Source organism: Aquarana catesbeiana, linkage group LG03, assembly GCF_042186555.1.
Source record: "Aquarana catesbeiana isolate 2022-GZ linkage group LG03, ASM4218655v1, whole genome shotgun sequence".
Taxonomy (NCBI): domain Eukaryota; kingdom Metazoa; phylum Chordata; class Amphibia; order Anura; family Ranidae; genus Aquarana; species Aquarana catesbeiana.
Window position 1 is genome coordinate 723,809,495 of NC_133326.1, and position 12,749 is coordinate 723,822,243.

The following is a 12,749-nucleotide window of genomic DNA, read 5'->3' on the forward strand; positions in this document are numbered from 1 at the left end:
CAAAAGGGATCCGAAAAAATTTCCAAAAATATTTCACCTCAAAATGATATGTTGAACCCTGTATCAGGGGGGTTATGTGGGGTGATCCTCACCTTGCAACAATTACATCCCAATGCTGTAACTCCAGTGTAAAGGGAAGCTGAGCCTCGAATGCCCCGTACAGACGATCGGAATTCTCATCGGAAAAAGATATGATGGCTTTTCCGACGGAATTCTGCTCAAGCTTGTCTTGCATACACACGGTCACGCAAAAGTTCTCTGAACTTCCGACCGTCAAGAACGCGGTGACCAACAACACTACGACGAGCCGAGAAAATGAAGTTCAATGCTTCCGAGCATGCGTAATATTGTTTCCGAGCATGCGTAGGAATTTTGCACGTCGGAATTGCTACAGGCAAACGCATTTTCAGATAGGAACTTTTTCCAACCGAAAAATTAAGAACATACTCTCAATCTTTTGCTGGCTGGAATTCGGCCAGCAAAAGTCCGATGGAGCATACACACGGTCGCATTTTCCGACGAAAAGCTCTCATCGGTCTTTTGCTGGCCGAATTTCCGATCGTGTGTACACGGCAGAAGTGGGAGTTCCAGTTACTTTCCTAGGGTCTTAAAGAGACCCTGTTATCAATTTAAAAAACACAACAAAAAAAAAACTTTTTAAATATTTTGTTGCAGTGTTTTTCTTTTCCACAAGCATTTTTTATTTACTTGAAATGTGCCTTTGAACTTACTAGAAAAAATGACTAGTCAATTCACTAGACAGCCCCCTAACTTCTTGCATGGTACAGGCAGAGGTAGAGGAACGAGGTTGACGTGTTTCACACGATTTACATGATTTGTCAAAACCAAAATCTCGTGAAACGCCTCAACCTCGTTCCTCTACCTGCACCCATCCAGTGGTATTATGATTCTTTAATAAACTGATTGAACCAATGCATTTTTGTGGGTGTGCAGCCTATCCAATTCTTTTGGTCTACATGGTGGGCAGTCATGTTGGAACAGGAAGGGGCCATCCCCAAACTGTTCCCACAAAGTTGGGAGCATGAAATTTTCCAAAATGTCTTGGTATGCTGACGCCTTAAGAGTTCCCTTCACTGGAACTAAGGGGCCAAACCCAACCCCTGAAAAACAACCCCCCACACCATAATCCCCCCTCCACCAAATGATTTGGACCAGTGCACAAAGCAAGGTCCGTAAAGACATGGATAATACTTTTGACAATTTAGTGAATGTTCAAATTGTATTGTAGAGATGTGATACTCCAAACATCCCTGATGAAGGAGATTTAATTTCTCTGAAATGTATCGGGTGAAAAAAGTCACATCAATTCATTTGCAACATCTAGGACAGTGATCGCGAACCTATGGGCATGCTTGCCACAGCTGGCATGCAGAGCCATCTCTGTGGGCACGCGAGAGGGTCCAGGTTCACAGCGGGGAGAGCACGGTCACAAGCAGCGGTGAGGAGCAGGAAACTATCTGCACGAGTGAGTGGGCGGCCCCGCAGCCTCCCCGCAGAAGGCTACACTCCTGAGAGCATGGGAGGGAGAGAAGAGCTTCACCGCTTACTTGACGGCCGAAGAGGGGTGCAGCATCCATGGAGCCCTCTGGAGCCTGGACTACTCAAACCTCCTCTTCAACAGTGAGGCCCAGAGAACAGGCTGACTGTGGGCCCGGAAGACGAGGACAGGTGGGAGGCACAGGCTGTGAGGGATCCGCTGGATGGAACAGAGCAGAGAGCTCTCCTGGATCAAGAACAGAGACAGGTACCAGGCACAATTATACACTGACAACCTGCAGACAAAGACTGGGGCAGGGAGGCAGAGCAGAGACTGCAGATAAGGACAGAGCTAGAGGTTTCTCTCTCCTCTCAGCCCCCCTCCCTCTCTCTCAGCCACCCTCTTTTTCAGTCCCCCCTCTCTGTGTCCCCCTCTCTCTGTCCCCTTCCCTCTCTCTCACACCCCTCTCTCTCAGCCCCCCTACCCTCTCTCAGCTCACCTCTCTCTCACACCCCTCTCTCTCTCAGCCCCCTCCCTCTCTCTCAGCTCCCCTCCCTCTCTCTCAGCCCCTCTCTCTCTCTCAGCCCCCTCCCTCTCTCTCAGCACCCCTCCCTCTCAGCCCCCTCTCTCTCTCTCAGAACCCCTCCCTCTCTCTCAGCCCCTCTCTCTTTCCCTCTCTCAGCACCCCTCCCTCTCTCTCAGCCCCCCTCTCTCTCTCTCAGCACCCCTCTCTCTCAGCCCCCCTCTCTCTTGCAGCACCCCTCCCTCTCTCTCAGCCCCTCTCTCTCTCTCTTTCTCTCAGCCCCCTCCCTCTCTCTCAGCCCCCCTCCCTCTCTCTCAGCCCCCCTCCCTCTCTCTCAGCCCCCCTCTCTCAGCACCCCTCCCTCTCTCTCAGCCCCTCTCTCTCTTTCTCTCTCTCAGCCCCCCTCCCTCTCTCTCAGCCCCCCTCCCTCTCTCTCAGCACCCCTCCCTCTCTTTCAGCCCCCCTCCCTCTCTCTCAGCACCCCTGTGCTGTGCCTGATTTCCTTTTATTATAATTTTACCGTCTTGGCTAAACTGTACGGCTATAACCATAACATTCCAGCGTCACCCACATAATCCTCTTTCTTGCTCCCTCAGGCTCCTCTAATCCATTATGCAGTGAGGGATGGAATCATTATGGACTCAGCTGTTACTACTTGTCTTCAGACTCAATACCATGGAACGCCTCTAATAAAGAGTGCGAGAACAAGGAGGCCCACCTGGTGGTCATTAACAGCGAGGAAGAGATGGTATGCACAGATTTACACTTCCTATTGTATTAGTCCCACTGTCTGATCACATCACTGCCAGCAGTATTTGATTATTATGCTCCCAGCCTCACCCTGGGAAGAGATTGTCCAGTTTGCAGGACAACAATCTAAGCACTGGTAGACTGAGAGAGATTATGACGGAGTCATGTCAAATGAAACGTTAACCCTTTGCACACACACACAGTAGCCAACATTACATGTTTTAACAGAAATCTGCACCCTTTATAGAATCTCCTGGTGAAATTCTGACATTTAAAAAAATGTGTGTGTCACTTGCTGCCTCATCCAGACAGGAATGTAACAGAGCTTACACTGCTGAAGCTTCTTCTCAGAGACAAAGTTCTTTGATTTCTAAATAGAGCGTTCAGCTTCATAATTATCAAACATTGAAAAAAAAGAGGTGCAGGAATTATATACAGACAAAAATTAACTTTAATGGCATCCCAGTCTTAGCCCGTAGGGTTCAAAATTGAGTTGGCCCACCCTTTGCAGCTATAACAGCTTCAACTCTTCTGAGAAGGCTGTCCACAAAGTTTAGGAGTGTGTCTATGGGAATGTTTGACCATTCTTCCAAGGCATTTGTGAAGTCAGGCACTGATGTTGGACGAGAAGGTCTGTTTTGCAGTCTCCACTCTAATTCATCCCAAAGATGTTCTGCTGGGTTGAAGTCAGGACTCTGTGTAGACCAGTCAAGTTCCTCCACCCCAAACTCGCTCACGCATGTCTTTATAGACCTTGCTTTGTGCACTGGTGTGCAGTAATGTTAGAACAGGAGCCATCCCCAAACTGTTCCCACAAAGTTGGGAGCATGAAATTGTCCAAAATGTCTTGGTATGCTGACGCCTTAAGAGTTCCCTTCACTGGAACCCCTGAAAAACAACCCCACACCATAATCCCCCCTCCACCAAATGATTTGGACCAGTGCACAAAGCAAGGTCCATAAAGACATTGGAGATTGGGGCCGGGTGCATTGATTAGGGGGGCGGCGCCCCTTTGCCCCTAATGGAGCAGCCGCCACTGCAATCCAGTGCTCCTCATCTCTTTTAGTGTTACAATGAAGACTTGATGGAGGTTATAGTTCCTTCCCAGTATAATAAAAAGTAGAAAGAAAATGTTTTGGCTGGAGTTCTAGCCAGGCCAGGCTGCCCCCTCCATTCACAGTTGGTGTTCCATTCATAGAAGCTGTAGTATAGCTTCTATGAATGGATGAATTTAGCAGCTGGGTGGAAAAGGAGGCCATAGTCAATGAAAGCCCTTAATTGTGTTAACGCTTGGGGGGGTGTGCATGAATGGAGGAGGGTTTCACCTAAAAGAAGAGGCATCAGCAGAAGGAACACATCCTACTAATTGTAAGTTATAAAAAATCAAAAATAAACTGCGCCTATGAAAAACAAAAACAAAAAATTGCAGCTGCAACCATCAAGTGAGCTATTATCACAAAAATGAAATAGGTGAACAAGTATGTTGTGCTTAAATGAAATAAACTGTAAATAAATAATATAAACAAGTCCAAAAGTCACAAACGTGACACAATAGTGAAAGTTTGAATGCTGTGCCACCAACTTCTTCCACCTTGTGCGACCACCACCAAAAAAATAGGATGTGCCCTTACCAAAGAGCGTTGACCACCTATTACGGGGGGCCAACATAGGCTTGTATGTCTGGAAAAACTCCACGTCTGTAAGGAGGTCCGCTCAACAGAAACTTCAAGCCACCACTGGGGAAAACATCAGGTTTCTTTTACTCCAACCGTGACCTCAGGTCATATACCCCAAATGAGAAGCTGTGTGAAGTTGGCACCCCATGTTTGTAAAACCTGATTAAAAATATACCATTCGTTTGTGCCGCGTTTGTGCTGATTTGTGCCGCAAAAATGAGCGTTTGTGCCAGTTCGGTTTCTATTAAATATTATAACATTCAATTTAATGCAAGCCCCGCCCACTTTGCACCCCATATTGCCAAATTTTAAAAACAAACCTGTCATTCGTTTGTGCCGCGTTTGTGCTGGTTTGTGCCGCAAAAATAAACGTTTGTGCCGCTTTGGTTTCGGAGATATTGTGCGTTATATTTGCTGAAACCCTGCCTACTTTGCACCCCATATTGAGGAATTTTAAAAACAAACTCGCCATTCGTTTGTGCCGCGTTTGTGCTGCAAAAATAAACGTTTGTGCCGCTTTGTTTGCGGAGATATTGTGCGTTACAGTTGCTGAAACCCCGCCCACTTTGCACCCCATATTGCTGAATTTTAAAAACAAACGCACCATTAGTTTATGCCGCGTTTGTGCTGGTTTGTGCTGAAAAAATAAACGTTTGTGCCGCTTTGGTTGCGGAGATATTGTGCGTATATTTGCTGAAACCCCGCCCACTTCGCACCCCATATTGCTGAATTTTAAAAACAAACGCGCCATTCGTTTGTGCTGCGTTTGTGCTGGTTTGTGCTGCAAAAATAATCGCTTGTGCCGCTTTGGTTGCGGAGATATTGTGCGTTACAGTTGCTGAAACCCCGCCCACTTCGCACCCCATATTGCTGAATTTTAAAAACAAATGCACCATTCGCTTGTGCCGCGTTTGTGCTGGTCTGTGCCGCAAAAATAAACATTTGTGCCGCTTTGTTTGCGGAGATATTGTGCGTTACAGTTGCTGAAACCTCACCCACTTTGCACCCCATATTGCTGAATTTTAAAAACAAACGCACCATTCGTTTGTGCCGCATTTGTGCTGGTTTGTGCCGCAAAAATAAAAGTTTTTGCCGCTTTGGTTTCGGAGATATCGAGTGTTATATGTTGTCAAACCACACTGACTTTACACCTCGTTATTAAATCTTACATACAACTAGATTTATTTGTTTGCGGTTTGTACAGATTTGGCGGATATTGTACATGATGTTTTAATTCACATGCGTAGTTTTGCCACCCCTACAGGGATCCCCCCCTTCCGATTCTCTAGCGCTGACTTGAAGAACAGACGGAGAAGGAAATCTGGGGAGGGGGCGGGCACAGCTGGTTCTGGCTCCAGTGAGGCAGAGCCAGCTGTCAATCAGGCGGCAGGGTGGATCTCGACAGTATTGTCGGGATCTGTCCTGGCTGCAGCGTGGCTCTGCGCTGTCAGGATATATTGGGCAATAACACGCCACATGCACATGAGTTTTTTTGTCACAGGAGAACATGCTATATGTCATCTTGTGAACAAAAAGAAAACTAAGGCCAAAAAAGGTTGGGCCATAGTTCTCTTTTACAAGTCAATGCACTTACGTTTACGGATGTCCAAAATTGATCGTGGAAGTTGATGCCAGGCAGTTTCAAGATAGCCCAGGGCCCAGCCATGGGTGGGTGTGTGGCTCCAGACCCCTGTGTCCTGTGGTGGAGATGGCCTTCGTATGCCCAGGCTCGGTGGAACGGCTGGCAGGTCTGAAGATTCTCCATGGCAGCAGTTTTTGTATATAAAAGCTCCCCGTTTGTTTTTCCCTCATGTGCCTTGCTGTCTTCTTTTTCTTTTTGCTTCTATGGCACCTGGAACGCAAGTGCGTTCCAGGGTTTGGCTCCCTCTTCCAGGCCGCGGCTCCGGCTCGCTACTGCGCATGTGCGATCCTCGGAAGAAGCCGAGGCTTGGTTTCACGCATGCGCGGTGTGGCAGGGGACCCGGCGCCCATACAGGCGCTCTACGGCAGGTTGCCACTGCGCAGGCGCAGTCCAGGCATGGTGGTGACATCATTCCGGCGGGGATGTTTGAATCCCTGAGAACCCTGTCATTCTAATGCCCTGTACACACGATAGGATTTTCCGACAACAAAATCCATGGGATTTTTTCCGACGGATGTTGGCTCAAACTTGTCTTGCATACACACGGTCACACAAAGTTGGTCGGAAATTCCGAACGTCAAGAACGCGGTGACATACAACGTGTACAACGAGCCGAGAAAAATTACGTTCAATAGCCAGTGCTGCTCTTCTGCTTGATTCCGAGCATGCGTGGCACTTTGTGTGTCGGAATTGAGTACACAGGATCGGAATTTCTGACAACGGATTTTGTTGTCGGAAAATTTGAGAACCAGATCTCAAATTTTGTGTGACGGAAATTCCTATGGAAAATGTGTGATGGAGCCTACACATGGTCGGAATTTCCGACAACAAGGTCCTATCACACATTTTCCATCGGAAAATCCTATCGTGTGTACAGGGCATTAGGATTACTACAGGCAGCTTGCGTCAGCTCCTCAGGCCCCAGGTCAGCTTCAGCCAGGGGCTATGGTAAAAGAGGGAAGGGGGGCTAAGATGCCTCTTAAAGGGGAAGCTGCACTGTTATTTGTACTCCTTTGTTCCAGGACGTGTGAGTGTTCCTACTAAGCTGCAGGATCACCTCCTATTCGTCCGCCAGGGTGCCATGGACAGATCACTGCCTCCGTGCGGCCAGCCCTCACGCTCTAGGTATGTGGGGCATGAGAAGGAGAGGGCCAGGTCCACTTGCAGATGGACTGATTCCCTAAACGTCACGTTCTCCCTTCTCCCTTTTTTAGCCCTTCCAGGTCAGACCATCAGCTTACTGTCCAAGATGATAGGGACCTTGCCAGGCTGCAACGCCCACCTTCTTCATCAAGGTCCAGACGTGACTCTCCATCTAGGCCCCAACATCAGAGGAGATGTTCCCATTCCTCCTCCCAACAGAGGAGACGTTCCCATTGCTCCTCCCAACAAAGGAGATATTACCATTCCTCCTCCAAACACCACACCCACCGCCACGACAGCCGTTTTGATCACAGATCCTGCTGGGGTTGTGGGACCCGGGTCCCGGAAGTCAAGTCCTTATGTGACCCTTGTTATGCCAAGGCGGTCGGGAAAAAGATGCTGAAAGCCGGTAAATGGAGACACTGGTCAAACGGGTGGTGCAACAATCCCACAAAGAGTGGAATACATTTTACACGTGGAGCCAGTCCACCACATTATCTGGCTCCCTGGCTGATGAGGCCCAGGAGCCCATTCCAGCCTTATGATTCCTCCCCTGATTCCTTGCACAGTGAGATGGAGGGAGATGAGTTTGTCGGAGGCTTCAACTTCACCCTGGTTTCTCCAATTAAAGCGGTCAAAGAGGCCCTTAAAGTGGGAGTCCGGCGACCAATCTTTTTTTTTTTTTTTTAGGTCATTGAGACACTTTGCTAATCCCAAAATAATACCCAGAGTTTGGGTGTAATATTTCCGCCTCTGTCTGTTTTCGTACTGAAGAATAATTTTAAAAATGTGATGCTGGCTGTTTCCATCTTGCTTGTGGGCATGTGAAGCCCACAAGCATTGATTTCCTGGATGCGGTGAATGCTGTTCATTCACAGCTTGTTCACAAGCATGATCATTGTTCCCGCACTAAATCTTGGGAAGCCTGACATTAAGCTCCCAGGAGACAGTGCAGCGCTGGGGAAAGGCAAAACACGCCTACTCCCATAGAAGGAGAGACAGGAAGTGCCACAATAAAGTACAATATAAAGGTAATTACAGCGATAAAAAAAATTTTTGCGCGGCATTTGAACATCTATGCAATTAACTGAAGGGGATAAGATTAAGTTAAAAATTTGAGTGGAACCCCGCTTTAAGTGGGAAGACTCTTCTACTCCCCCGGCTAAACAGAAGATATTCTTTAAGCATCTGGAGAAAGAACATTCCAATTTTCCACTCCTTTCTGAATTAAAGGATATTATGGACGAGGAATGGAGCAAGGTAGATAAGAAGACCTCTATGTCAAGTAGGGCGTCCAGGTTATACCCCTTCAAGGCTGAGGAAGTGAAATATCTGGAAAACGATGCCCTCGTAGACGCAGCTCTGATGCCACTAGCTAAACGCATCACTCTTCCTCTGGTAGATGCGGTATCCTTCAAAGATGGGCTTGAGAGAAGAATAGATCAAGATCTTAAAAGGATTTACGGGTCAGCTGGGATGGCTTGCAAACCCGCCTTGGCCCTTGCGGCCATGTCCAGGGCCATGGAGGTCTGGATGGAGAATGTAGACTCCATGATCAGAGGAGTCTCAGAAGAACTGAACAGGGGCTCAGTAATCCAGGAGCTGAAGCTGGCGGTAGCCTTCCTGGGGGAGGCTTCAATCGACCTTATCCACCCGTCGGCCCGGACTATGCTGTCCTCGGTCACGGCCAAACGGCCTTGTGGTTGCGCCCCTGGTTCGCTGACCCAGCATCCCCTTGAAGGGTCCTCGCTGTTTGGTGACAAACTGGATAGCACCATAGCCCGGGCCACAGGTGGGAGGTCGGGCTTCCCGCATCAGGTTAGGCATCTGTTCAATCAGAAAAGGCCTCAGCACAGAAGACATAGTACTGAGCGTTCAAGGGAAGCACGCTCTTACAGGCCCGGCCGAGATATCAGAAGGAATTGGAGCAGAAGACAGGCATCCTTCCAGAAGCCCGCTAAGAGCCAGGCGTCCAGTGGACGAAAGCCGGCTAAGCCATTTTGAGGTGGGTCGGGTGGGGGCGCGTCTGTTTCTCTTCCAGCACGTCTGGGAGAAAGCAATCTGGAACCAGTCCAGTGCCTGATATACTGTACTTAGTTCCACACGGTAGAAAGTTCCATCTCTCTCCCTGTGGAAACTATTCCAGTCATTCAAGAATTTTACGAGCTCCGAGTTCTTAATCTTTAAGCATTGCAAAGCTTTTAGGTGTTATCGGCACAATGGTTTCTACAACCCCCATGGTCATGTGGTCTCTGGGGAGATTACGCCCTTTTCAGACAGGGTTTGTTCAACAATGGAATTCGGGGGACGACAATCAGTCCATTCACATAACTTCAGTGATGAGGAACATGCATGCTCAGACGTTCGAGTGGATCCTGTCCTTGGGAGTCAATCCCGAAGTAGATTGATTTGCATCTCCCTGTAACTTCAAAATCAAGAAGTATTACACTCGGGGGCCGTTGCAGCCAGACCTTCGAAATAGATGCCCTGACAGATCAATGGAAGCTCTGACAGGGCGTACGCCTTTCCCCTGTTCCCGATCACCCTCAGATCCTTACGGAGGTTTCAAGCGGAGGCAGTCAAGGTGGTGATTATAGCACCTTACTGGCCGAACAGGCCATGGTTTCCCCTCCTGACCCAGCTCAGCTTCCGGGACCCGCTACCTCTTCTTCTCAGGCCAGACCTTCTTTCTCAGGGGGACTGATGGTCTGGTTCTTCAGGGGGAAAGGCTGGAGTCTCTCGGGTGTGCTTCAGGAGTAATTTCCACCCTCATGGGCTCGAGAAGGGCAAGCACGAATAAAGTCTATGAGAGAATTTGGGCCAAGTTTGTCAAATCCTCATCCTCTAAGGGCAGATCATTCAGGGACCCAGGAATCCCAGGATATTCTCAGCTTTCCTCAATCCGGTCTAGATCTGTCTCTGTCCATCAACTCTCTCAGGGTCCAAGTCTCTGCCTTGTCGGCCTTCTCTGGTACATCGTGGGCTGTTCACCCTCTAACTCTGCAGTTTTTTTGTGGGGCAACAAGACTCAGGCCCCCAAGAAGACCAAGATTCCCCAGATGGGATCTTCCCCTGGTCTTCGACCCACTGTCTGGACTAAGCACCGTGGGATCTTTCTATTAAGGACTTTTCTGCAATAGCCGCCTTTCTAGTAGCCATCACTTCGGCTAAAAGGGTTTCTGAGATTGGGTCCTTGGGTCATGAAGAACCATTCCTGACTTTCTTCCCGGAAGGGGTGGTCCTCATCCCTATGCTTGGCTCAAATCTGAAGACTTTTCAGTGTTCCATGAGAACCAAGGACCCCAGGTTCCTCTGAAGTTCATCCTCTGGATGTAGGCGAAATGCTGAAGGAATACTTACGAGTTATATCCTCCGTTAGACGCTCCGACTTCCTCTTTGCTCTACACTCTTTCAAAAACAAGGGGAAACGGGCTTCGTCCAGAACGATTGCGACCTGGATCATCCAGTCTATCTAGCAGGCTTATAGGGCTAAGGGCCTGGTTCCTCCAGAGGCGGTGACAGCACACTCTACCAGGGGTATGGCAGCTTCGTGGGCAGCAGCCCTGCATGTGGCTCCTGATGTCATCTACAAGGCGGCCTCATGGGCCTCCATTAACACCTTTATGTCACACTATTGCATAGAACCTATTTCTCTAACCTCTTCGATCTTTGGTTTAAGAACCCAGTCGGTTGATGGGCAGAATTAAACTTCTTTTTATCAGCATACCCACCCTTGTGGTTTGGCTAGTTATTTCCCACACATAGTCTGCCATGAAGTCTGTCAGGAAAATGGAAAATTTATTGTCAAATACCGTAATTTTCCTTTCCTGATGGACTCCATGGCAGACGGAGTTCCCACCCTTTGGTCATGAGTTGGCTTATTACGGAACAGTCTCTAGTGGTAAACTCACATTTATGGGATAGGGGTCCTATAGCATTGGCGAGGAGGCGGGGTTAACCCACACCTAGTCTGCCATGGAGTCTGTCAGGAAAAGAATGTTTACTGACATAGATGTTTTTCAAAAAAAGCAATTAAATAAAGAAGTGACTTAAATAAGAGAATTTGCTGGAGTGCTGTTTTGCTTGGCTAACACCTGGTTTAAACTTTTGTTAAAAGAGAACTATGTCCCAACCTCTTTTGGCCTTAGTTTTCTTTTTGTTCGCAAGATGACATATAGTATGTTCTCCTGTGACAAAAAAACTCATGTGCAGGGCTATTGCCCACTATATCCTGACAGTGCAGAGCCGCGCTGCAGCCGGGACAGATCCCGACAATACTGTCGAGATCCTCCCTGCCGCCTGATTGAAAGCTGGCTCTAGCTCAATAGAGCCAGAGCCAGCTGTGCCCGCCCCCTCCCCAGATTTCCTCCTTCGTCTGTTCTTCCAGTCAGCGCTATAGAATCGGAAGGGGGTATCCCTATGGGGGTGGCAAAACTACGCATGTGAAGTAAAACATCATGTACAATATCCCCCAATTCTGCACAAACCGCGAACAAATAAATCTAGTTGTATGTAAGATTTAATAACGAGGTGTAAAGTCAGTGTGGTTTGACAACATATACCACTCAGTATCTCCGCAACCAAAGCGGCACAAACGTTTATTTTTGCGGCACAAACGAATGGCGCGTCTGATTTGAAAACTCAGCAACATGGGTTGCAAAGTGGGTGGGGGTTTCAGCAACTATAACGCACAAAATCTCCGCAACTAAAGCGGCACAAACGTTTATTTTTGCGGCACAAACCAGCACAAACGTGGCACAAATGAATGGCGCGTTTGGTTTTAAAATTCAGCAATATGGGGTGCAAAGTGGGCGGGTTTCAGCAACTATAACGCACAATATCTCCGCAACCAAAGTGGCACAGACGTTTATTTTTGCTGCACAAACCAGCACAAATGCGGCACAAACAAATGGTGCGTTCGTTTTTAAAATTCAGCAACGTGGGGTGCAAAAGTGGGTGGGGTTTCAGCAAATATAACGCACAATATCTACGAAACCAAAGCGGCACAAACGTTTATTTTTGCGGCACAAACCAGCACAAACGCGGCACAAACGAATGTCGCGTTTGATTTGAAAATTCAGCAATATGGGGTGCGAAGTGGGCGGGGTTTCAGCAAATATAACGCACAATATCTCCGCAACCAAAGCAGCACAAACTTTTATTTTTGCGGCACAAACCAGCACAAACGCGGCACAAACGAATGGCGCATTTGTTTTTAAAATTCAGCAATATGGAGTGCAAAGTGGGCAGGGTTTCAGCAACTATAACGCACAATGTGGAAAATAGAAAAAAACTGCGCTGTAAACCAAAAAAGTATATGTAAAGCAGCAATCCCAACAAAAAACATCAATTGTAAATAGGCATAAGAAGAACAAAGGGTTGCGCTAATACTAGTAGTGCGTAATGTAAAATCTACAGTGCAAGAGGTTTATACAGTGATCATACATAACAAATAAATAAATATAAAAATAAACCAGTGTGCAAAACATATGGTAATGGTGAAAGAAACAGTCCCGT

General features: G+C 47.8%; 1 protein-coding gene across 1 annotated transcript in view; it reads left to right on the forward strand.

The window, feature by feature from the left end:
• The window catches only part of LOC141133731 (C-type lectin domain family 10 member A-like), an 87,053-nt gene that overhangs the window by 43,170 nt on the left and 31,134 nt on the right, over positions 1 to 12,749 (forward strand). The window contains exon 8 of the mRNA XM_073623254.1: positions 2,618 to 2,769. Coding sequence (XP_073479355.1) covers positions 2,618 to 2,769 — 152 coding nt within the window. The remainder of the gene's footprint in view (positions 1 to 2,617; positions 2,770 to 12,749) is intronic.